Source organism: Diabrotica undecimpunctata, chromosome 6 (genome assembly GCF_040954645.1).
Source record: "Diabrotica undecimpunctata isolate CICGRU chromosome 6, icDiaUnde3, whole genome shotgun sequence".
NCBI lineage: Eukaryota > Metazoa > Arthropoda > Insecta > Coleoptera > Chrysomelidae > Diabrotica > Diabrotica undecimpunctata.
The window spans coordinates 112,564,631-112,587,511 of record NC_092808.1 but is presented as its reverse complement, the minus strand read 5'-3'; the positions used below and the strand labels follow the sequence as shown (position 1 = coordinate 112,587,511).

The window sequence follows — 22,881 nt, the reverse complement described above, 5'->3', positions numbered from 1 at the left end:
AACCTTAATTTATTAACGCTTTAAAATGCTATCTAAACTAACATTATAAATGTACCTAATACATATTATTGTTCGCTATCATTGTTTCGCTAATAGCCAATCTGGCTGATGCGATTTTGTTAATAAAAAAGGGCCTATACATATTTCTACTCTCTTATATTAATAGCTATTTACTAATTATACTTTTATAATGACGAGTAACTTACATTTAACATCTAGCCAGGTGTCGTAAAATACATTTATCTATTGCTGAATCGTACGCAAATCCTGTCGGACATTGTATAACTTCAGCTAAACCGTTCCTACATAAACAAGCAGCTGTACATTCAGAATTTAGACGAAATACCGATCCAGGTTTGCAATTGTTTACTTTTTCTCTATACTCTAAAACATAAAAAAATAAAAAAACATTTTCAAAATATGTATAATTTTGAAAGAATGAAAGGGAATAAAATAAAAAGTTGGGAAATTGGAAAGTTTTAAATGAAAGGTTGAATTAAAAGTTATAAAAGTTAATATATAAAGTATGTTTTCTACTCAACTGTGCTCCCGTCTATTGTGATGGATTTAAGGTTGAAATTCGTTTTTTTTTTGTAAATTCTATCAACGAGATTCTATTGAAAAAGTTCTAACGTTTTGAGTTGCCATCCCCATCCCAATTATGATGATGTGACCGACCTTGGCAGTATATCCCGAGTCCTTGCTTAGAAATTAATCTAGTACTAGATTCCTAATGAGTGATCACGTAACTCTCTCTTGTAGATAACCTCTAGTCGTTGAGGCGGAGAAGGTGTCTTGCTCTATTTCCATCTAGACCACACTTAAGAAGAAGCTGTGCCACCCACCTAGATGTCCTACAATCTATCTTTCTTTTATTCAATACTCTTATTTATGACTATTTTATACTATATTTAGAAAGGCACGCACTACTACTTCTTTTCTGCTCAAAGTATACTCTGTTTCATTCGATAATTGCACTAATACTCTGCCCGCTTTCTCGCTTGATAGAGATGTTGAAAGGAGTGCAAATGTTTCTGTATAATAATTTTAAGGAACATTAGGCATTATACTGGTTAGTGTTCATTAACATATTGATAACCATAAATTCAGATAGATGATAAACAACAATTAAAATAAGTAATACAACAGGAAAAAAATAATTATTCAAAATTTTAGTTAAACCTACCTTCTGGAATTTGTAATATAGAATTCTTTGTTATTTCATACATTTTTTGAGGGCTCGCACAGTCTACTTTGTGAGAATAGTCACACTTTCCAATATTCTAGAATATTTTAAATAAATAAATATTATTAGATAACTTAAAAATAATATAAGTATATAAAAAATATATTAAGTATACCTATATCAAAAAGGAAATAAGTAGGGTAGAGTGCTTTAAGAGTGCGCCGTCAATAAGAGTGCATACTCGTCGATTTTCGGAGTGAGTCGTCGACATGAACAAAGCTTGTATGTATCTTGAGCGTTTTAGGCAAATAAACACCGATAATAACGTTATTAGGTAACTTTAATTAGATTTATCTATTTTCTTATTATATTTTGAAATTTTTGATATTGTACACAACTGTAGTTTGTAAGAATTTCGAGGTAATATTTTACCATACTTGCAATAAACTTTGAATAACCGTATGTATCATTCTGGCGTTTACAATTTTACACCAAGATGGAGGCAGCACTAGTTAAAACATGCTCGTTTTCTAAGAGTGCGCAGTCATTAATTTTGTAAGAGTACGCGCGCACTCTTATAAACCAGGTTTTTTTTTATAACGGATTAACCGTATTTTTTCTTTTGTTTGAGCATGTTTGGCAGAAAACGAACTTCTCAGCGTGCTTTATGCTCACCGGTGGTTATGGAGGCAACAAGAAAAAGGGTTGAAAATGGAGAAAGTAAGAGAAGCGTGGCAAAATCTATAGGATGGCGGAAAGTACGTTAAGAAAAAGGCTATAAAGAACAACACTAGCTACAAAATTGGGAAGACATGACATTACTTTAACAGCAGAAATGGAAGAAGAGTTGGTAAGGACTGGCTACGTGGATTTTTAAACCGACACAAAGATGTTAGTTTGAGGCAAACCACCGCTACTAGCTTTGATAGGGCTATTAGGTTTAATGAACCACAGTGTAGCGGTTTTATGAAAATCTCTCGAAGTTAATGAATACATATAAATTCCCGCCACATGCAATTTACAATATGGATGAATCGGAAATTTCCACTGTCCCCAACAGGCCTCCTAAAGTTTTCTCTACAAAAGGAAAAAGGTTGTCAATAAAATATCTAGCGCAGAACGGGAAACCAATGTTACTGTTACTGTTACATTGTATGCACAATGAGTGCTAGTGGACAATATATTCCTCCCACATTTATATATCCACGTAAAAGAATGAAGACAGAATTTTTAGATGGAGCTTCACCATCATCAGTTGGAATGGTATCCGACAGTAGTTTCATCAATCACAACCTGTTTGTTGATTATGCTACACATTTTAGAGATCACGCTAAGTTGACAAAGGAACAACCAATCCTATTGATAATGGATAATCACACTTCTCATTTTTCCATTGCAGCAATTGATTTTTTTCGACAATATAACATTATCGCATAAACACTTCCTCCTCACCGTATGCAGCCACTTAACAGATGTTTTTTTTAGCCCACTAAAAAAGTTTTGTTCCAACGAATGTGAAAAATGGCTGACGAACCATCCAGGGCGGGTAATTACGGTTTACCAAATTGATTAAATATTTGCTACTGTATACTTTAAAGCTGCTACTATAACGAATGCAATTGAAGATTTTAAAGTGACGGGGATATGTCCCATTAATAATGACATATTTACTGACGCTGACTTCATGGCCACTTTTGTCCAAGAACGAGAAGAACCTGCTACAGCTGCAGTAACTACGGAACTAGAAGCGTTTAACGTACAATCAGGAGTCGCTAAAAATTCTACGTCTGACGGTCTGAAATCGATATTCAATCACATCAAATATCTGAATCAGCCTCTGAAAATACTCCCAATGTTCTTGACAGTCCAACTATTGTTTTTGAGAATTTCATTACTAAGGAAAATATCCCTCAGCTTACAGATCTGGTTTCCAACACATCTGCAATACCTTTGAAAGAAAAAGTTGATATAGCTCCAGAAACAAAAACATTTGATTTATCAAACACTCCTGGAACATCATCAAGTTATATTATATTAACAACCATTTCTCCGCTACCTAAGTCAATTGTGGTTAGACCCAGAAATCGCAGAAGCAAAAAGTCGGAAATTATCACCAGCTCTCCATATAAGGACCAACTAATTGAAGAAAATGAGAAAAAAAAAAGCCGCAATATAAACTCAAACTGGATGTTGGCGATAACCTACCACCACCGCAAGCGCTTCTGGGAAGGAGTTTAAAAAGAAAATCAGATGTGAACCTCAGACCGGTAAAGAAGATACAAAAAAATGAAAAAGCTGTTTTCACAAAGCCAAAAATAACGCCTCATAAGAAAATTTGAAGTTGTCCAAGGTGCAACGAAACGTTTAAAGAACCTATCACAGAAGACTGGATTAAGTGCATATCATGTGCTGAATGGTGGCATGGAAAGTACAATGCCTACGCAGTTTTTGGATATTATAAATGTGACCTATGTTCATAAAATTACGTGCGCAATCTTGCAATACTAAATGCGTACTTTTAAAAAGCGGGTTTATAAGTGCGCAAAAGCACTTTTTTTTGTTTCACTTTTTCTATTAAAGTAATCATGTTTAGTTCGCAAACTACAATTGATTTTGTTCTTTATGTATCAACAGGCTTAAACAAAAATAAATATACTTTCAACGCAATTGGTTTGGATTTTACACTGGATTAAACCTTAAGTGCGCATTCTTGAAGCACTCTATCGTATATAAAACACAATAAAAAATGATTAAAAGCTAACAAACATATACTTACATCGTTAAAGCTAAAACCTGGTGGACATTCGTGCTGAGAAACAATTTTAAAATCTGCACATATATAATATTTATTACACTTATACATATCTCTAAATGTTCCATACTCTACGCTGCATTTAGTGTTTTGTGCAATGTATTCGTTATTACCTAAAAATATGTTAATATAAATAGGATTAATAATAAATATTTTTACAATATTTTCACTTAATTCATATTGAAAATATTCAATTCATTCATATTCAATCAAAAAAAACCTTGAAATATTCAATTACCTGCATTCTTTTCTGTGGTAACTACTTCAAAAATTTGTTTTGAATGGTTAATTATTTTCTCAGAGCAGTCGACATTTGCTTCATAGTCACAAATACCCAAACCCTAAAAATAAGATGTCTATTAAATACAATCAAATTAAAATACACAAAAATACAAAAATAATATATATTTTTTCTTAAAATACTGTAACAAGTTGAACGTTTGTGGCGGCTAACTATCTACAAAAGGGGCAATTAAATTATTTCCGGTCGTACGGAGTTGGATGTAATAAAACTGCAAGTTTAAATAGAAACTCAGAAAGTACCAAAACATATCGAATTGGTGTAGGAGAATGACTATATGTTAGGAGTAACCGTTCCGGAGATATTTACTGTGAACGATTACTAAACTATACCAATTTTCAATTAAAGGTGATTCATCTACAAATTGAACTGGGAGCTACAACAATATTAAATGTTAGAAGTAAAGTCGTACCGGCACTTACCGGGGTCATTTTTATTGCGTATGCTTCGCCAATGTGGATAAGTGAAAAATAAGATGGTTTCATAAAATTTGCCCTCGTAACAATATACCTTCTGGATACCGGTGCAATTCACGAGCTAATAATTAAAAAAGTTCGTTGAATACTTTGAAATATCGGTAAATTTATCAACACTTTGCTGGTCTATAATATTTACGTCCCTGGAAAGAGTGGGAATGGGGGAAATAGTTTATACGTTCGGTTTCTTAATCATCAAGCGTCCATATTTGAGGTAAGTGCGTCCAAAATAGTTTTTGAGGTAAGTAAACAACAAACTAATAGCGGAATAATATGATTAATGTTTATTCTTTTTATAGCATTAAGATGGAAGCCATAACGCGTCCAAGTAACGTACAAAGAAAGCGGAATTTTATGTCTGTAGAAGAAAAGCAGAAGGTCTGTAGGGTGTATGAAAATTTAAAAAGTGGAAGCTGTAACTCAGTATTCATTTTTAATAGTGTCATCCGTGTCGACAATTAAACGCATTGTACGCGAAGAAAAAATGAGCAAAGAGACGTTAAGGATAATAATAAAAGAAGATTTATTCTCATGGGGGCGAAGATATCTTTGCTCTATTAGAGAGGTTCGTTTTGCTAACAAAAGGATTTATTATCTGGACGAAAGGTGGGTGAATGCTGGTCACATATCTAAGATCTAGGAAAATACTACTGTAACGAGTTATCGTCAAGCATTTATGGACGGTTTATCAACAGGGTTACGAGGACCAACGGATAAAGTTTAACGATTGATTGTTGCCCATATAGGTAGTGAAAGTGGCTTTTTTGAAGATAGTGCAATAATTTTTTTATCCAAAAAAATGGGAGATTATCACGAAGACATGGACACCCAACGTTTTGAAAAATAGTTTGAATTCCTTCTTTCACGAATTCGGTAATAGTCATGGATAACGCTTCTTACCACAGCCGATTAGCAGAACATCTGTCAACTATGGCTTCCAGAAAAGCAGACATGCAAAGTTGATTAGGACTGAGCTTTCATTAGAGTATTATTAAACAGCATCGTGATAAATATCGCCGGCATGTTGTAGATACATAGGTAGCGGGTAGGAACTCCTTTTGGATAGTCCTATCAGGGAAAGTGAATCAATCCTTGCCTTCCGCAGATTCTAGGTGTTTCCTGACCCGGAAAACTAGTACCTGCTAAGGGTCCCTTGTCCAGGGTTACGGATGAAATCCACAACGGCATTCAGGGCGGAGAAGAAGGTCTTCACAACGGTCTGGAGGACGGAAGTGGCAGCCCCCGATTTTAGGGCTTGTTTAAAATCGAAGGGTAGGTGAGACTCTCTAGCTGTAGTGGAAGCAACTCGCATAGGAGAAGGATACTCTGATGTAAAATCCCTGGCCCTCCAGGTTGGGGGTTGAGGCACCGGGCCAACTCCTCGGTACTCATAACACACGTAAAATGTTAAGAAGCCTAACCAAAGCCTCGGAACAAAAGATTGGAAACACAGTAGACGAAAACAGCAAAGAAAACGGTTAATGAATTTTTGTACATGGAATGTACAAGGTATCTCCCGAAAAACACCAGAAATCATGTCAGAACTCAAAAATGCAGAGATAGATATCGCGGTACTTACAGAAACTAAAAAGAAAGGTATGGGTTCTGAAAAGTGGGGTTACTATGACCTGTTCTATAGTGGAGTAACTAAAGACCAAAGAGCACAACAAGGTGTTGCTATTGTTATTCGCAAAACTTTAAGAAGACATATTACCTCTTGGGAAGCAATAAATCAGAGATTGATAAAAATGAACATCACGATAAAAGGAAGCAGAATAGCCATACTAGGTGTATATGGAATTAATGAGGATGCATTGGTCAACAGTAAAGATACATTTTTCGAACAACTGAACGATGAAATTATAAAAGTAGGAACATCTAGGGAGATCATACTTCTAGGAGACTTCAACAGCAGAGTTGGATGGAAATTGAACAACAAAGTGGTAGGAACACACGGGGAAAATACCAGAAATGATAATGGAACCAGATTAATAACAACATGCACCCAAAATAACTTAAAAATAATAAATGGATTTTATCCACATCGCGATATACACAAATACACGTGGATACAACAGACCAGAAATCTGAAATCTATAATAGATTATAGCATTGTAAGACAGAGAACTAAAATTAAAATACAAGATGTTCGAGTAGCCAGAGGGCCATCATGTGGTACGATCATCATTTGCTAAAAGTTAAAACGATACTTCCAAACAGGTACGAAAAAGAAAAAGAGCACATCGAGTCAAATTAGTTAATAAAACAAGTACGCTACAACCTAGACAGTTTAAACCATGAGAGTGTAAAGCTACTGTATAAAAAACGATTAGACCAGAAATTAGAAATGGGTAATTTCGAAAATACCGAAGAACACTACGAACACATCAAAAGGGCGATTCATTTAGCAGCAGAAGAAGCACTGGGGAAATGTGACGAAAATCATAAAGGAATAAAACCATACTGGTGGGATGAAGAAATAGAGAAGGAAATTAAAGATAAACGTCGGAAATACCAAACATTCTTAACAACAAAAACAGAAAACGATAAAACAATTTACAAAGAAGCACAAGCCAAAGTAAGAAAAAAGATCACTCAAAAAAAGAACGAATCATGGGAACAGAACTGCCAAAAGATCAACACCTACATAGGAGGTAGAAGAAGCACAGAGAGTTGGAGATTGATTAAAAGTATAAGAAATAATAAGAAAAAAGACGTTATATTACCAATAACAACAGAAAAATGGGAAGAATATTTCAAAAAATTACTAACAGAACAAAGACCAGAATTTGCTAACATGGAAGACAACACGATAGGTATACGTATAAATTCATCACCATTACAAATAAGTAAATCAGAGATGGAAGAAATAACCAAATCCCTGAAAAATGGAAAATCCCCTGGTCCTGGTGACATCCCTGCAGAATTAGTGAAAGCCGGTACAGACAAACTCCAGGAACAGTTAAGAAAACTCTCTCAAGACTGCTTGAATGGAGCCGAATTACCAAAAGAGTGGAAATTATCTATCATGTCAACTATCCACAAAAAGGGCAGCAAGGATCAGTGTGAAAATTACAGAGGAATTGCGGTAAACAGCACAATAAGTAGGATGTATGGGAAACTTATTAAGAACAAAATAGAAAATGACTATAGAGATTACGAAGCAGAGGAACAAGCTGGTTTTAGAGCTGGGCGATCCACAGTAGACCACCTGTACTCTATTACGCAAGTTATTGAAAAAAAAACAGCCGTCAATAAAGAAGTTCACCTGATGTACGTAGACTTACAAAAAGCATATGACAGTGTACCCCTAAGTAAACTATGGTCAACCCTACAGCAAACCAACATTAAGCATGGTCTTATCAAAGCAGTCCAAAGTATATATATATAATGAAACGACTGCAAAAATTAAAACTGGATCAAGGATATCTGAAGGATTTAAGGTCACGAAAGGACTAAAGCAGGGTTGCTGTATTTCGCCTACCCTTTTCAAAATTTATCTGGAACAAGCACTCAAGCTGTGGAAAAGAAAATGTAATGGCATGGGAATTCCTCTCAATGACGAGACTACACTGTACACCTTATGTTTCGCTGATGACCAAATACTGATTGCTCAGGATCATGACGACTTGAGTTACATGACTCGGAAGCTAATAGAAGAATATAACAAATGGGGTCTCGAAGTCAACATTAAGAAAACTGAAGCCATGTGTATTGGAGAGACAAAACAGTCCATTATATTAGACGATGGGGTAGAAATTAGAAACTGTGATGAATACAAGTATCTGGGTATGAAGATTACTCAAGATGGAATACTCGATGCTGCTATAAAAGACAGAAACATAGAGGGTAGAAAAGCCATATCCATGATGAACGGAATTCTGTGGGACCAAACAATATCTAAAGCGAACAAACAACTCATATACAACACCATACTTAAAAGTGTAATCACATATGGCAGCGAAGTTTGGCAAATGAAACAAAGAACAGAGAAACTGTTACTAGCAACAGAAATGGACTTCTGGAGAAGAGCAGCAGGAAAATCAAGAAGAGATCGGATACCAAATGAGAGAATACGTGAAATGATGGGAGTCAAGCATACAATAGTTGATGACATAAAAACAAAACAGTTAATATGGTACGGCCATGTACAGAGAATGCCAGATGACAGGATTCCAAAACAGATTTTGACGTGGACACCACAAGGGAGAAGGAAAAGAGGAAGGCCGAGAAAAAGCTGAAGAGAGGGAATTGAAAAAGAACTAAAGGAAAGAGAAATCCCTCCAGGCCTATGGCTGAATAGAGAAGAATGGCGGATAGGAGTCGGAAGGCGTCGGAGAACGCTGTAAACCGATAGTAGTAGTAGTATGTTGTAGATACAATGACTCGTGCTAAAGGCATCACCATTGTGAGACTTCCTCCTTACCATTGCGAGTTAAACTCGATAGGATTAATCTGGACTCAAGTAAAGGGTTAGGTAGCTCCTGAAAACGTGATATATAAAGTTTATGATGTCCATCGTTTATTAGAACTCGCAATGGAACGGGTACGGAAAGAATATTGGGCTAATGCCGTAGACCATGTGAACAAGGAAGAAGAGAAAATGTAGATTGGGTATTGAACGGGACGGTAGACACTGTTTTTGATAAAATAATAATGGAGTTTTCGGACGGTACGGAATTACATGTAAAATTCGGACAAAAGTCAAATTCCCAAACATTATATCTATCGTTCACGTAACAAGTCATACAGTGGAACGCTTCTTAAAATATTTTTAAGGAAGTTGAACTTACAATTAAAGAAAGAACGCTACAGTATCTCGGACATGTGATGCGGGGCGAGAAGTATGGCATCCTGCGACTCATAATGCAAGGAAAGATATATGGCAGAAGAAGCATCGGAAGAAGGCGAATTTCATGACAGAACCTGAGAGAATGGTTTGGATGCAGCTCAAAACAACTATTTAGAGCTACTGCCTCAAAAATTAAAATAGCTATGATGATTGCCAACCTCCGTAGCGGAGATGGTAGCTGAAGAAGAAGAAGCATTAGATAATATTCTGTAAATCAATAAACATATGTATAAAAAATGTTTGTTGAAAATGACAAAAATAAGTTAAATATGTTAGAAAGCAACAAAAATCGTATATTATTGTAGGTATAAGTTTGGTGAATACGATATTAGGTAATGATACGAAAATTTAATATGAGCTTCTTACAAAAACGGCCGCCGCCAGCGTTGTTATGAATGAAAGTTTGAAAGTTGTTAAAAGTTTTTCAAGGTTGTTAGTTGTTATAAGGTGATATACTTACTTCATTAAATTTGAACCCTATAGGACAAGCGTATCTAGCGACAATTTTGTTAAAAACACACGTGTAATACGATCCACAGTCGTGTTTTTCTCTAAAAGTTCCAGATTCCTCTGGACATTCGGAAGATTCAGGCAACACCACTAAAAATAAAAATATGTTTAAATATGAGTTACGATTATTAATATAAAGTTTATTCAATTTGTACGTATATGTCGAATTCCCCGTTAAACCGTCTTTTTTACGCGAAAAACATGCTTTTTCAAATTTGAAGGCACACTCCTCAGATTATTTTTTCATTGTTCATGTCTTAAAAGTGAAGAAAACAATAATGCCATCGGCATTAGGAGGACTGAAGCTACCCATCGCCTTTCAAGCAATTTTTTAAAGTTAACTCATCGAAATGTTATTGCATTTTCAGGAATTGAAATCGCTATAAAAAATATAAAAAATGTGACGCTTTAAAAAGTCAAAATGAAGGTATTTACTTCTACTTTCAAAAAAAAACATGCTTTCAAAGTTTATAAATTGTAAAATAGATCAAAGGTATTTTGTTTAATAGCACGAGCATTGTACGAGCTGCACTTTTCGGTCGTTAAGAGCAAACTTAGGTTCACTTCATTAATATTAATTTTAAGTAATAAATTTCTTTAAAAATGATTTCAAATACAATGAACTATTTTATACAACAATAAATTTTTAATTTTTTATATACAACAGTACAATAATTAAACAACCATCATACAAACTGTACAATGTGCGATATTTACAACCTTTATGTTACTTTTTGGAACTTTTGGCAGTAGCGTAGCGTACGACAATTCACAATTTAGGGTGAATTCACATAGGTTAGGTTAGGTTTTTTGGAAATTAACAACATATCACGTGGTCTGATAAGTAACCTCCTTCACCGATTAAGGCTATGCGATCTAAAAAAAACTATATGCAATGTCCGAAATTGGACAATCCTAGCATTGTACGGAAAATCTTGTCCACTTCTAGCATTGCACTCCTTTACTGTACAATCTCCGAAATAGACATACTCGTCGGACTTTGTATAAGAGAATTGCTATACAATGTTTGAATTTAAATAAGTAGCCATGCTTCAAAGTTTGGGAAAATATGACAGATATCGATTTTTACGATTATTCCCCATTTGTTAATAAAAACAAACAAACATCAGTGAGGTTATAAATCCATAATTAATTATGGCTTCTGATTTCTGGATTGTAGGATTACATTATTTTAAATGATAATACACATCTCTTGAAAACCTGAAATGTTCACAAACATCTTCCCTGCAATATAGTGATGTATCTATCTCTTAAAGCTTTGAAATGTTTCACTAACATTATCACTCTATTGTAAAACAATGTCTTCTTATTATTTATATTTTAGTTTGACACAGCATTTTATCATTGTCGATTCGAAAAAGAACAACTCTAAATATAAATAGAAAATATCTTCTTCTTTTTCTTCCTCTTTATAAGCAATGCTGCTTGTTCACGTCGTCCGATACTTCTTCTGCCAATTGATGATTTATCTCCAGCTATTTTGACGACACGGGTCTCCTCCATTCTGCTTATGTGGCTATTCCATTCTTTTTCCATTCCAACTGTACGTTACATTTTCTTATAATGTCTTCACTTCTCTTTCGATCTCTCAGCATATTTCCTGTAATTCTTCTTAGTACTCTCATCTCTGCCGTTTCCAGTAGCCTTTACGTTGTGGCTGTGTCGGGTCTTGTCTCCGAGGCATATGTCATTATTGGTCTTACACTGGCTTTATAAATTCTTGAGTTCATCTCAGTGTTAATGTGTCTGTTTCGCCATATAGTGTTATTCATAAGGCATCCTGTCAGTCTATTTGCTTTTTGTACTTGATCTCTCACTTCTTTGTCCAAGTCTCCATAGCTAGACAGAGTAATTCCCAGGTATTTTATTTCCATTACTTGTTCAATACTGATGCCATCAATTTCTATTTTACATCTGGGTGGTTTTTTGCTGACTCCTATTGTTTTAGTTTTTTGAGATGAAATCTGTGGATCAGTCTTTGCAGACTATCTTCATCTTGGGCTATCAATATTGCGTCGTCTGTGTAACAGAGTATTTTGATTTCTTTGTTTCCCATTCTGTATCCTTTTCCTTTGTTAACAGTTTTGATGATTTCATCTATGATCAAATTGAAGAGCATGGGGCTCAATAAATCCCCTTGTCTCATTCTGTTGTCTATTTCTATAGGTTCTGTAAGTTGTCCATCTATTCTGACTTCCATGTTGTTGTTTTGGTAGATGTTTCCGATAGTATATACAAGATTTAGGGGAACTTCTTTATTTTACAGAAGATGGATTACATCTTTGAGTCTTCCTCTGTCAAAAGCTTTCTTTAGGTTAATCAGACACAGAAATGCTGGTCTATTATACTCTAGTGATTTCTCAGTAATTTGCTTTATAACGAATATTGTATCTGTAAACGATCTTTCACTATGAAAACTCTGTTGCTCATCTGCTAAACTTATCCTCTGATTTATTAGCACTTGTAAAATTTTAGTTGTAAGTTTTAGCGTAATATTTAACAAGTTTATACCTCTATAGTTCTCTGGCTGTTTTTTATCTCCTTTTTTGAATAGTAGAATTAGTTCGCTCGTTCTACATTCTTCCGGTATTATATTGTGTTTTATAATTTTATTAATTAATGTTGTTAATTGTTCTGTCATTTTTGCTCCACAATATTTCAATAACTCGTTTGATATCCCGTCTTTACCTGCTGCTTTTCTCTTCTTCAGTTTTTCAAGTATTTTCCGAACTTTCTGTACATTTATATTAAGTTTTTGACTTGTGTTAATTTCTGATATTTCCTGTTCTATCGTCGTTTGTTCTTCATCTGCATATAGCTTTTTTAGGTTGTCAATTCACGTATCCTTTTCTATGTGTTTTGGTTCTATTAGTTCCTTTACCTCCGTTCTTTGACCCCTTATGAAGCGCCATATTTCCTTTTGCAGACCGTAAAAATCATGTTCCATTTCTTTCGAAAAGCGTTTGCAGTGATTCTTACAAGTGCATGTGTTTCGTTTCTAATTGTCTTGTAATTATGGTATGCCTCTTGTGTTTTGGTTGATATGTATTTCAGGTAAACTTTTTTCTTTTCTTTACATTTTTCCTTCACTTCTGTACAAAACCATGGAGTTCTTCGCCTTGGGACCGATTTATTTTTATTTATATTTCTTTCACCAAGAACTTCCTTGGCCGAGGCTAAAATATTAGACTTAATTTTTGCCCAGCTTTCTTCGACTCCATCACTTTCTGTGATATATGTGTATCTGCTTTTTTCGGTTTCTTTTTGAATAGGTATCTTGTGGAGTTATCCTGTAAGCTTTCCACTTTTATCTTTGTGGTGTATTTTGGTGTTTTGTTATCACATATATGTGTTTTCATTCGGATTTTGTACAACGTTTCGATAATCAGTTTTAATTTTGATCATTTCGAACATTGTACAGTTTGGTTGTACATATAAAAGGACAATAATTTCCATACGATGCTAGGATGGTCCAATTTCGAGCTTTGCTCGTAACACATACATGTTAAAGCGCATGTTTAGCGTGATGCAGCCATTAGTATATTTTTGACTGCTGCATAAAGTTTACTCGTTTGGAAAAATGATGCTTATGCAGAAAAACTATTTTTGATCATACATTAACCATTTTCATTTAAGAATTAAAACGTCAAAAGAAACAATAGGAAACCTGGAAAAATATTGTGGGACTAATGCTCCTTCAGACTACAATGTCAAATTTTGGTCCCGTGAATTTCGTAGTGGCTGTATGTCTCCATTGGATAAACTACCTACTGGAGGACCCTCCGATGCAGTTACACCGGAAAATGATTTATTTTAGCTGATTATAAAGTGATGGTGCCTGAATTGACAGAGAGGTCACAAGAATTAGTAAAGAGCGCGCTAGTCATATTATGTACGAAGTATTGAATATGAATAAATTATCCTGCAGATGATAGCGTCATCATTTCTCAGCAGTGTTTAGACCATTAGTGTCGATTGTTGGTGGGCATAATCATCTTTATTATGAAGGTATATAATAAAATATGCATCATCTGCTGTTGAATGTTGGCAGCTTTTTTTGATAATGACAAAAAGTAGTAGATAGTACAATCATCTATATTCAAAGTATTTGTTATGGTTACGCAAATGAATTTATTGTTACAGAATTACAGAAATCAAGGCGACTTTTGGTTTGCTGTACTTGGCTGGATTATACCATGCAGGGGGAACATCAATTTTTGAATTTTGGGCTTCCGATGATACAGAAGCAGGTGATACAGCTGCTGTATCATGGCTGTAAGAAGATTTTAATTTTTAATGCGCTGTTTTCGATTGGATGATATACGAACAAGACAGGGGCGTAAGCTTGAAGAAAAACTCACTCCAGTCAAGGAAATATTTCAAAGTGTTGTGAAAAACTGCCAAAAACACTATACTGTCGAGAGGATGCTACCATAGATGAAATCAATATATTCTAAACAAATTGAAAAAGTTCAATACCTAAAGTTTTTGGGTTTGTATGTTGATGAATGTCTTAATTGGAAAAGGCAATGTGATGATATTGTTTCCAAAATAAACTCAGCATGCTACCTACTTTGAAACCTCAAAGATATACCTCAAAGTGAAAAACAGCTAATTATGCTGTATTGTATTATGCTCAGGTGGAGTCTCTTTTGCGGCATGGCATAGTATTTTGGGGCACGTCTTATAAATTCGGTGAAGTCTTTCTATCTCAAAAGAGAATAGTCCGTTGTATTGCTGGTATTTCTCGAATCACTAGCTGTAAGATTTATTTTACTAAAAAACTTTTAATTGTGCCGTGCTTATATATTTTTGAAGTTTGTGTTTTTATTCATTCAAATCTTGAGAAATTTAAAACTAATAGTCAAATTCACAATATAAATACAAGGCAGAATCAAAAATTACATGTGCCTTTTTCTAAAGGAAATATGCATTTTTACTCACCTGCAATAATAGGTCAAAGAATATATAATAAGTTACCCGAGTCAATAAAAAAAATGTAAGAATATGAAAATATTTAAATTAACTTTAAAATTTTTATTGCAGAATACGTTTTATTCTGTTGATGAATATTTTAGTAGTTGACATTATATGCTAGTAATTTTACATTGTCTATTTGTGTTTGTCTTGTAATCTTAGGTTTAACGTAATTTTAGATTTACGTTTATACTTACTAATTTTGTTTTCTAAACTGTGACTGATCCTATACAAATTGTATTTGTCAAAAAGGAAATAAAGTATTATTATTATTATTATTAAATGTTGCTGGCATTTCGCGGACGTTGTAGCTTTATGCTGTATATTCACAGCAAGCCTGCACGTTATGGAAAAAGGTTTTCTCTTCAGCTGGTTCACGTTTTTTTTTACACATATTATATGGAAATTTAGTATGGTAAACAGAACCCCGGTCCCTTTTCTGTGGATAATACTCATTCAGAAGTAGTAATTTGACTTTGCGAGGCACTGTTCATGTCAAAGCGAAATATAACGATGGATAATTGATTCATGTCTGTTGGGGTCGCTAACAAGTTATTGAAAAATTATCAACTGACAGTTGTTGGGACATTGCGGAAGAATAAAGAGACAAATACTAAAAGAATTTTTTATAAAGAGGCCTGAAAAATTTAGCATATTTGGGTTTAAAGAGAACATGACTATGGTCTCCTAAGTTCCAAAGAAATAAGCAAGTTATCTTTTTGTGGACATTATATCACGATGACACGATTGATAAAGATTCTGATGAGGAAAACAAACCAGATATCATTACGTTTTATACTTCGACAACGTGTGGGGTTGATACAGTTGATCCGCTCTCCTCCAAGAATAATGTTGCCGGAATACACGTAGATGGCCCATGGATATCTTTTACAGACTTTTCAATATTTCTGGTATAAACGCCTTTGTTATATATTAATTGAATTTAAAAGAAAAAAAAATACTAATACCTCACTAGGAATATTTTTAAAACAACTTGAAAACGAACTTCTAATGGACTATATGAAAGTATACTTTATATAAGTACAGTAAAACCTCACTTAACAGAAACCTTTTTAACCGAAACGGCTGACAGTTTAAATAATTTCGTCAATAAAAAGTAAATGTTTGTCGCAAAACGTAAACAATTCCGTTAATTTCACTCACCGATTGATGTCTATGTGTGTTGGAAAATCACAAAAACTAGGAGCTCTAAAAGATATTTCCGAAAAAGCACTTTCAGTTATAGAAGCCAAAAAAGTTCATGGTTGACCATGGTTCATGGTCAATGGTTGACAACTCATAAAATGGTGACAATTGTCAGATTTTTAACACCGAATGTCACAAGCTTAATTCAGCCGTTAGATCAGGGAGTCATAGAGACATTCAAGAGACATTATAGAGGAGCATTCTTAAGACATCTGTTATTACAGGAGACGAATTAATCGAAAAGTGTTCCCGAAATTCTCAAATCCTTAACAATGAAACATGTTTATTGGTGAGCTGAGTCGTGGGCCAAGATCAAATCTTCAACTTTGGAAAAATGCTGGAACAAACTTTTTGATGGGATTTGGATGGGATGTCCCCGAACTGGGATTTTGATTGACGATCCTGAAGAAGAAAATTGTAAGGAAACGACAAAAAATTAAACCTTTCATAAAAAATTTGCCGGGATGTGACGAAATTAACCAAGAAGAGATACGTGAGTGGTTAGCAGCCGATGACTCAGAAACTGAATTCATCGACCAGGACATCATTGATATGGTTCTTTATTCATACAACCTGAGCATATCAGACGACCAAGATAACGACCCAAGAGGCAACAGGCAGCACGAGACCGCCGACGAGATTTTCAACGCCTTAGAGGTAAGAATTTTATACAGTAGGCCTAATTAGTTAGGGACACGACTAGGTTCTTAATTTTTGTTGTCATTGCATAAAGTTTTGTCCTTTTCAGATTACTTTACGTTTCGTGGAACAATCGAGTGAGGCAAACTCATGACGTTCTGCAAATGAACAATAGAGAGAGAGAAAAACATGTTGACAAACGAAAACGCAAAAGAAAATAGAAGATTTCTTTAAAAAAGCATGTGAAACTTGTTCATTTTCCATAATTTTATTACTTTAAACTGGATCTACTTATTAGAAAACATTACGAAATCAACTCATAGTATTTTTTAATACCAGTACTTTGATCAAGAATATTATAAAAAACAATGTTATTTTTAACCGAAATTCTTGTTATCCGAAACGGCCTCCCCCCCCCAATTATTTCGGTTAACGGAGGTTTTACTGTATAAAGACTTATAAGTCTTTATACTAATATATAAGTATAAAGACATAAGTTTATAAAAGTACATTCATATTATTTGCCAGGAGAAACACGTAAGTGGCACTGAACTTATAGAGAGTGGAAGTTGTTGAAAATAAACGTGCACGTTGTACGTTCTGTAAATATCGGAAAATGCATTTTTCATGCTGTTTTTGTAAAAAGATTATATGCATGGAGCATAAGTAGATATTTATGTGTCAAGTATGTGCAACGAAATTATCTCAATAAACTTTACACCGTGTCTCAAATGAGAATAGGTTCAGAAAACAGTTTGTTTTTTCTAGTTTATTAATTTTAAGTTAAAATGTTTCAGGATGTTTTTTTTTTGGTTAAAGTTTACTTCATTTTGGTAGTTTTAAGCGAATACTTTTATCTAAATATTGGACATAAGCACAGATTCCGAAAAATTATATATAATTTGTCTGAGTCTCTCAGACCCAACGCCCCCATGCGTGTAAGATTTTGTCACTCGACTTCTGCAGGGTTAATATTGTTCTGAAGCTATTTTGTTGTAACATCTTAACGCAATTTACTATTTTTGTTGGAAATAAGCCACTATTTTACTTAAAAATTAAGTTTAATTGACTTTTAAGTAGTTTATTTTATTGTATTTTAAGTGATTTTTTGAGTTTTTTAGCTTCATATTATCATCTACGAATAATAAACTATTTTATTTCTTTGTTTACTATAAATTCATCTTATCTTAATTACAAGTGATTTAAAACGATATTTTATGTGACGTCCATTGCCATTAAATATGTGATTATTACGCTGGCTTACGGGTCAATGTAAAATAATCAAAAATATCACAAAACTGTTTCCCCCTTTAATCAAAAATCAACGTGTCCTGGGTGTTTTAAAAATGTAGCAGTTTCTTGTCCGGCCACTCTGTATATTCATAGGATGGTTATTTCTTTGTTTTCCTAGATTTTTTACGAATTATCTGGTATTCGTAGTTCATTCCATGTTAATCACAAAATTTTTTATACCCATTTCTTTTCTTTTCATTCAAATATTTTATTGTTTACAGCAGGGTTTCATCTTTCCATCATATGCTTTTCCAAATTTTAGCTTTTTTAAAACCTCTAGTAGTTGCTACATATATGAATGTGAGATAAACATTCTATAAAATGTCTAAATAAAATTTAATTATATTAGTTAATGCATGTAAAGGGTGTTTTTTAGAGTTATAGAAATGTAAGTTGGCAACACTGTTTTAACTAACGGCCATTTTGACAGCTACTAAGTGATTTATGTTTAGTTTGGTTTGGCATTTTAGTATGAATAGAGTGACGTTTGAACAGCGCTTCCAAATTGTGCAAATTAATTTTGAAAATCATAATTCTGATCGAAATGCGTATCGCACACTACGTCCATTTTATGGGTCAACATAATCGTCCATCAGAACAATTAATTCGATCAACCATTAAACTCTTTCGCACCACGTTTAGTCTAAATGATAATACGCACCCACAGAAATGTCGCACAGTGCATGCAGAAGAAGTGACGTTGGTGTAGAGTGTAGTATACAGGAAGACCCTCAGCAGTTGGGATATCTCTTCATTCACTTTATGGAAGATTTGCGGAAAGATGTGGGTTGCGTGCTTACAAAATCCAACTCATGCAAGAATTGAAGCTACACGATCACCTAGCAAGACGTAGATTCGGTGAATGACCCCAAAACGAGATTGCCATCGATCCCGATGTTTATAAGCTAATTTTGTTTAGCGATGAAGCTCACTTTTGGTTGAATGGCTACGTCAATCAGCAAAATTGTCATATTTGGTGTGAAGAGAATACTCAAGTATATGTTCATACACCATTACATCCAGAAAAACTGACAATTTGGTGTGCTTTATGGGCTGGTGGAGCCATGATTAGTGACTTTTTCATTCCTAAATTGAACAACCATGATGTGCAGGAGCTGTGGTTTCAACAAGACGGCGCAACATGTCTCACAGCTCGTGTCAATTAAAAAAATCATCTTTGTTTCATTCCATTTTAAAGTTATATTTTTTTCAAGCTCTTCTCTCTATTTGGATTGCCGAATATAGGCCTCTCCCAATTCTCGCCATTCATCTCTGTCGTTTGTGAGACGTTTCCACATTGCTCCTGCAGTTCTTTTAATATCGTCGCTCCAGTGCATTTGCGGTCTTCCGATTTCTTTATTGCATCGGCCATTCCTAAGACGTTTGTTATGTCCAGCCCATTTCCATTTCAGTTTAGCTGCCTGTTCGACAGCATCTTTTACTTTTGTTCTATTACGAATGTCTTCATTGGTTTTTTGGTCTTTGAGTGAGATACCCAGCATCTGTCGTTCCATAGCTCTCTGAGTTTTTTTATCTTCTCCATGTTTATTTTAGTGAATGTCCAGGTTTGAGCTCTATATGTAAGTACAGGTAGGATACAGGTATTAAACACTTTGGTTCGCAGTCTTTGAGGTACATTTTTTTTAAGTACATATGCCAGATTTTTAAATGCTGTCCATCCCATTTTTACACATCTCCTTATTTCGGTAGTCTGATTTTCTTTGCTTACCTTAGCATTTTGATTGAGATATGTATATTCATCTACGTAATCTATCTCTGTCCCTTGGATGTTTATCATAGGTTTGTCATCTTTGTTTGACATTAGTTTAGTTTTACTGAAGTTCATTTTCAGTCCTTTTTTAGGGATTATGTGTGTATCTCTTCAATCATCGTATTCGGTGCATTCTACGTGTCGGCTATTAGTACTACATCATCTGTGTATCTAAGATGGTTCAAGTATCTTTCGTTAATAGGGATTCCCTTATTTTCCCAGTCTAGTGACTTAAAGGTATCTTCTAGGGCATCTGTAAATAATTTTGTCTTTAGTGTAGATATTTTGTGTTTAGATATTGTGTCTGCTTGTCTTACTCCTCGGTTGATTTTTACTGGTCTTGTTTTGATTCCATTACCCAACGTCACTATCATTTCAGTTTGTTCGTAAATATTATGTATTAATATTTTCTACCTGGAGTCGATCCGGTTGTTGACTAATGCTTCTTCTATTGACCACAGTTCTACACTATCAAAAGCTTTTTCATAATCTATAAAAGCCAGACATAATGGGAGATTGTATTCGTTAGTCTTTTCTATTAGGATTTTCAAAGTATATAGATGTTCACAGGTGCTGTACCCTTTTCTAAATCCGGCTTGTTCTGCTGGTTGATATCCGTCAAATTTAATTATATTAAATCAAAGTTCTATACCTCTAAAAAAAATACCCTTTTGTTACAAAAATAATATAAATAAAATATAAAATCAAATTAACAGAAAACACAATTCTTGTGCTCTTTAACATTATTTGATATAAAAAATTAAATGGATTAAGCTTTTATTAAAAGTGAGTTAAAAATACTTTAAATTAATGCAATTTAAAAGTAACAAAATAATTTACGTATGAAAAGGTTCTAAACTATTGACAGATTACATTAATGTTTAAGTATAATAAAACAAGTTTTTGTTGAATTTACCTTTACTTCCTCCTTTTTCACCTCTGTCGCCACAATTTACATTATAAGAATAATCGCAATATCCTTTGGTGGAGAAAAGCAATCCCTCTGGACATTCTTGCTCTACAACGTGTCCATCCCAACAGTTTACATATTTCTTACATGATAAAGATGGAAATTGGCCTCTTGGTTGTAAGCATCGTTTTTGTAGAGCTGGATCAACTAGTATTAACAGAATACGTTAAATTATAATTATCCAACTAAGTAACTAAAATTATTAAGAATGAAAAGAAAATACTCGACAGCTTTGTTTAATCTATAAGTAGTTAAAAATATATAAAATACAAAAATTGTCATCAAAAATCCATCAATCATTATTACAATTTAAACAAGGCATAAAGTTCTATCATTTAATTCTTAATTCCTGTCTATATTTAAATTTTAAAATGCATGATAGCAGTTTTTATTTTTATAGCAGATTACAACAGTCTGTAGACTGCAGACTTCTTAACGCGGAAAAATTATTGCCTTCCCTTCTTAGTTTTCAAATTTCTCTTAAATATTGTCTCATCCAACCTAATATTTCGTATTTCTTTATAAGCACAGATTCGAAGTTTTTCTTCTTCTTTTACTTTTATTTTGTTGTTCTGATAGAAATTTTCAATCGTTTTGATTATTCCTAAAGGTATGTCTTGCATATAGATACCTCCACCCTTTGGTAGTGGGTAACGTCCTTTAATTGTTTTATTCATCATATTGTATCATAATGTTATATTATGTTATTCACTTTCATAATAAGATCCACAGTCGTCGTCACTCGAATCATTTAAATCAACCCCGAACTCTTCAGTAACTACATCTATGTGACGTTCACTTTACTTTGAAGTACTTTGACAACATGTTCACAAATTTTCTTCCAGTTACCTACAGTTATTTTTTCGATTTCAATGAGTTCTATACGGTTTAAATCTAAATGATATGGTGGAACTTTTTGGAAATATATCCACATTCTTGCAGTAATTTGTCAAATTTATATTGAGTATATGAAATGCACGAAATCCAAGAGGGCATAATCACCCCAACATCTCTAAGGGAAATACTCGTAAACGAGTTAAACAGGAAAAGCTTGCCAAAAAAAGCACCTGGATCGAACAAAATAACAAAACAGGTCTCTAAAGAATCTCATAATCACAGCCATAGTTTATTTAATAAATATTACAAATAAAATATTAAGATAAAGGTTCTTCCCAAATCGATGGAAAGAAGCCCACGTGATAATGATTCACAAACCAGGAAAAACAACATTTTCGCGCAAAATTACAGGCCGATTAGCTTACTTCTAGCAGTCAGAAACATAGTAGAAACAGTTATACAAACCAGAATCCAAACAGAGACAGACCAACTTAGGATAATTCCTAAAGCACAATTTGGCTTCAGAGCACAGCACTCCTGGATTCAACGATAACAATAGACAAAAGCTGCCTTCCTGGATGTAAACAAAGCCTTTGACAGAGTATGGCATCAAGGGCTAGTATATAAAATAAGAGAATATGGATACAGCGGGGCCATGACAAGCCTAACTCGTACCTTGGCGACCGAAGGTTCAGGGTCCGAATAGGACAAGTCCTGTCCGAACAAGGAGCCCCGAAGGTTTAAGTACCACAGGGAGCAGTATTATCACCCCCAACTGTATCCAATGGAAATGGCAATAAATCAAGAGAAGACCCAAGCGGTTATCTTTAAAAAGAGAACAAATAACCCAGAAGAACAACTAATAGTACAAGACAGACCCATCGAATAACGAAGCCTAATACCTAGGAGTCACATTGGATAAAGGTCTAACAGACAAAGGCAACACACATTTTTCTTGTTGTTTTTAGATTTCACATTCTAATAGCATGTGTGTTAAATCTCCATTTTTTCCACAGGTATATTGGAGTGC

At 34.2% G+C, this 22,881-nt stretch overlaps 1 protein-coding gene across 2 annotated transcripts in view; it reads right to left on the bottom strand.

Moving 5' to 3' along the window:
* LOC140442786 (uncharacterized) overlaps positions 1-22,881 on the bottom strand; it is an 80,774-nt gene that overhangs the window by 5,358 nt on the left and 52,535 nt on the right. The window contains exons 6-11 of one of the 2 annotated variants that reach the window (XM_072533759.1): positions 20,961-21,167; positions 10,088-10,227; positions 4,237-4,339; positions 3,963-4,111; positions 1,187-1,283; positions 207-384 (exon numbers count right to left, since the gene is read on the bottom strand). In XM_072533759.1, coding sequence (XP_072389860.1) covers positions 209-384; positions 1,187-1,283; positions 3,963-4,111; positions 4,237-4,339; positions 10,088-10,227; positions 20,961-21,167 — 872 coding nt within the window. In that variant the 3' untranslated portion in view covers positions 207-208. The remainder of the gene's footprint in view (positions 1-206; positions 385-1,186; positions 1,284-3,962; positions 4,112-4,236; positions 4,340-10,087; positions 10,228-20,960; positions 21,168-22,881) is intronic. The other variant, XM_072533760.1, reaches the window with a different exon arrangement.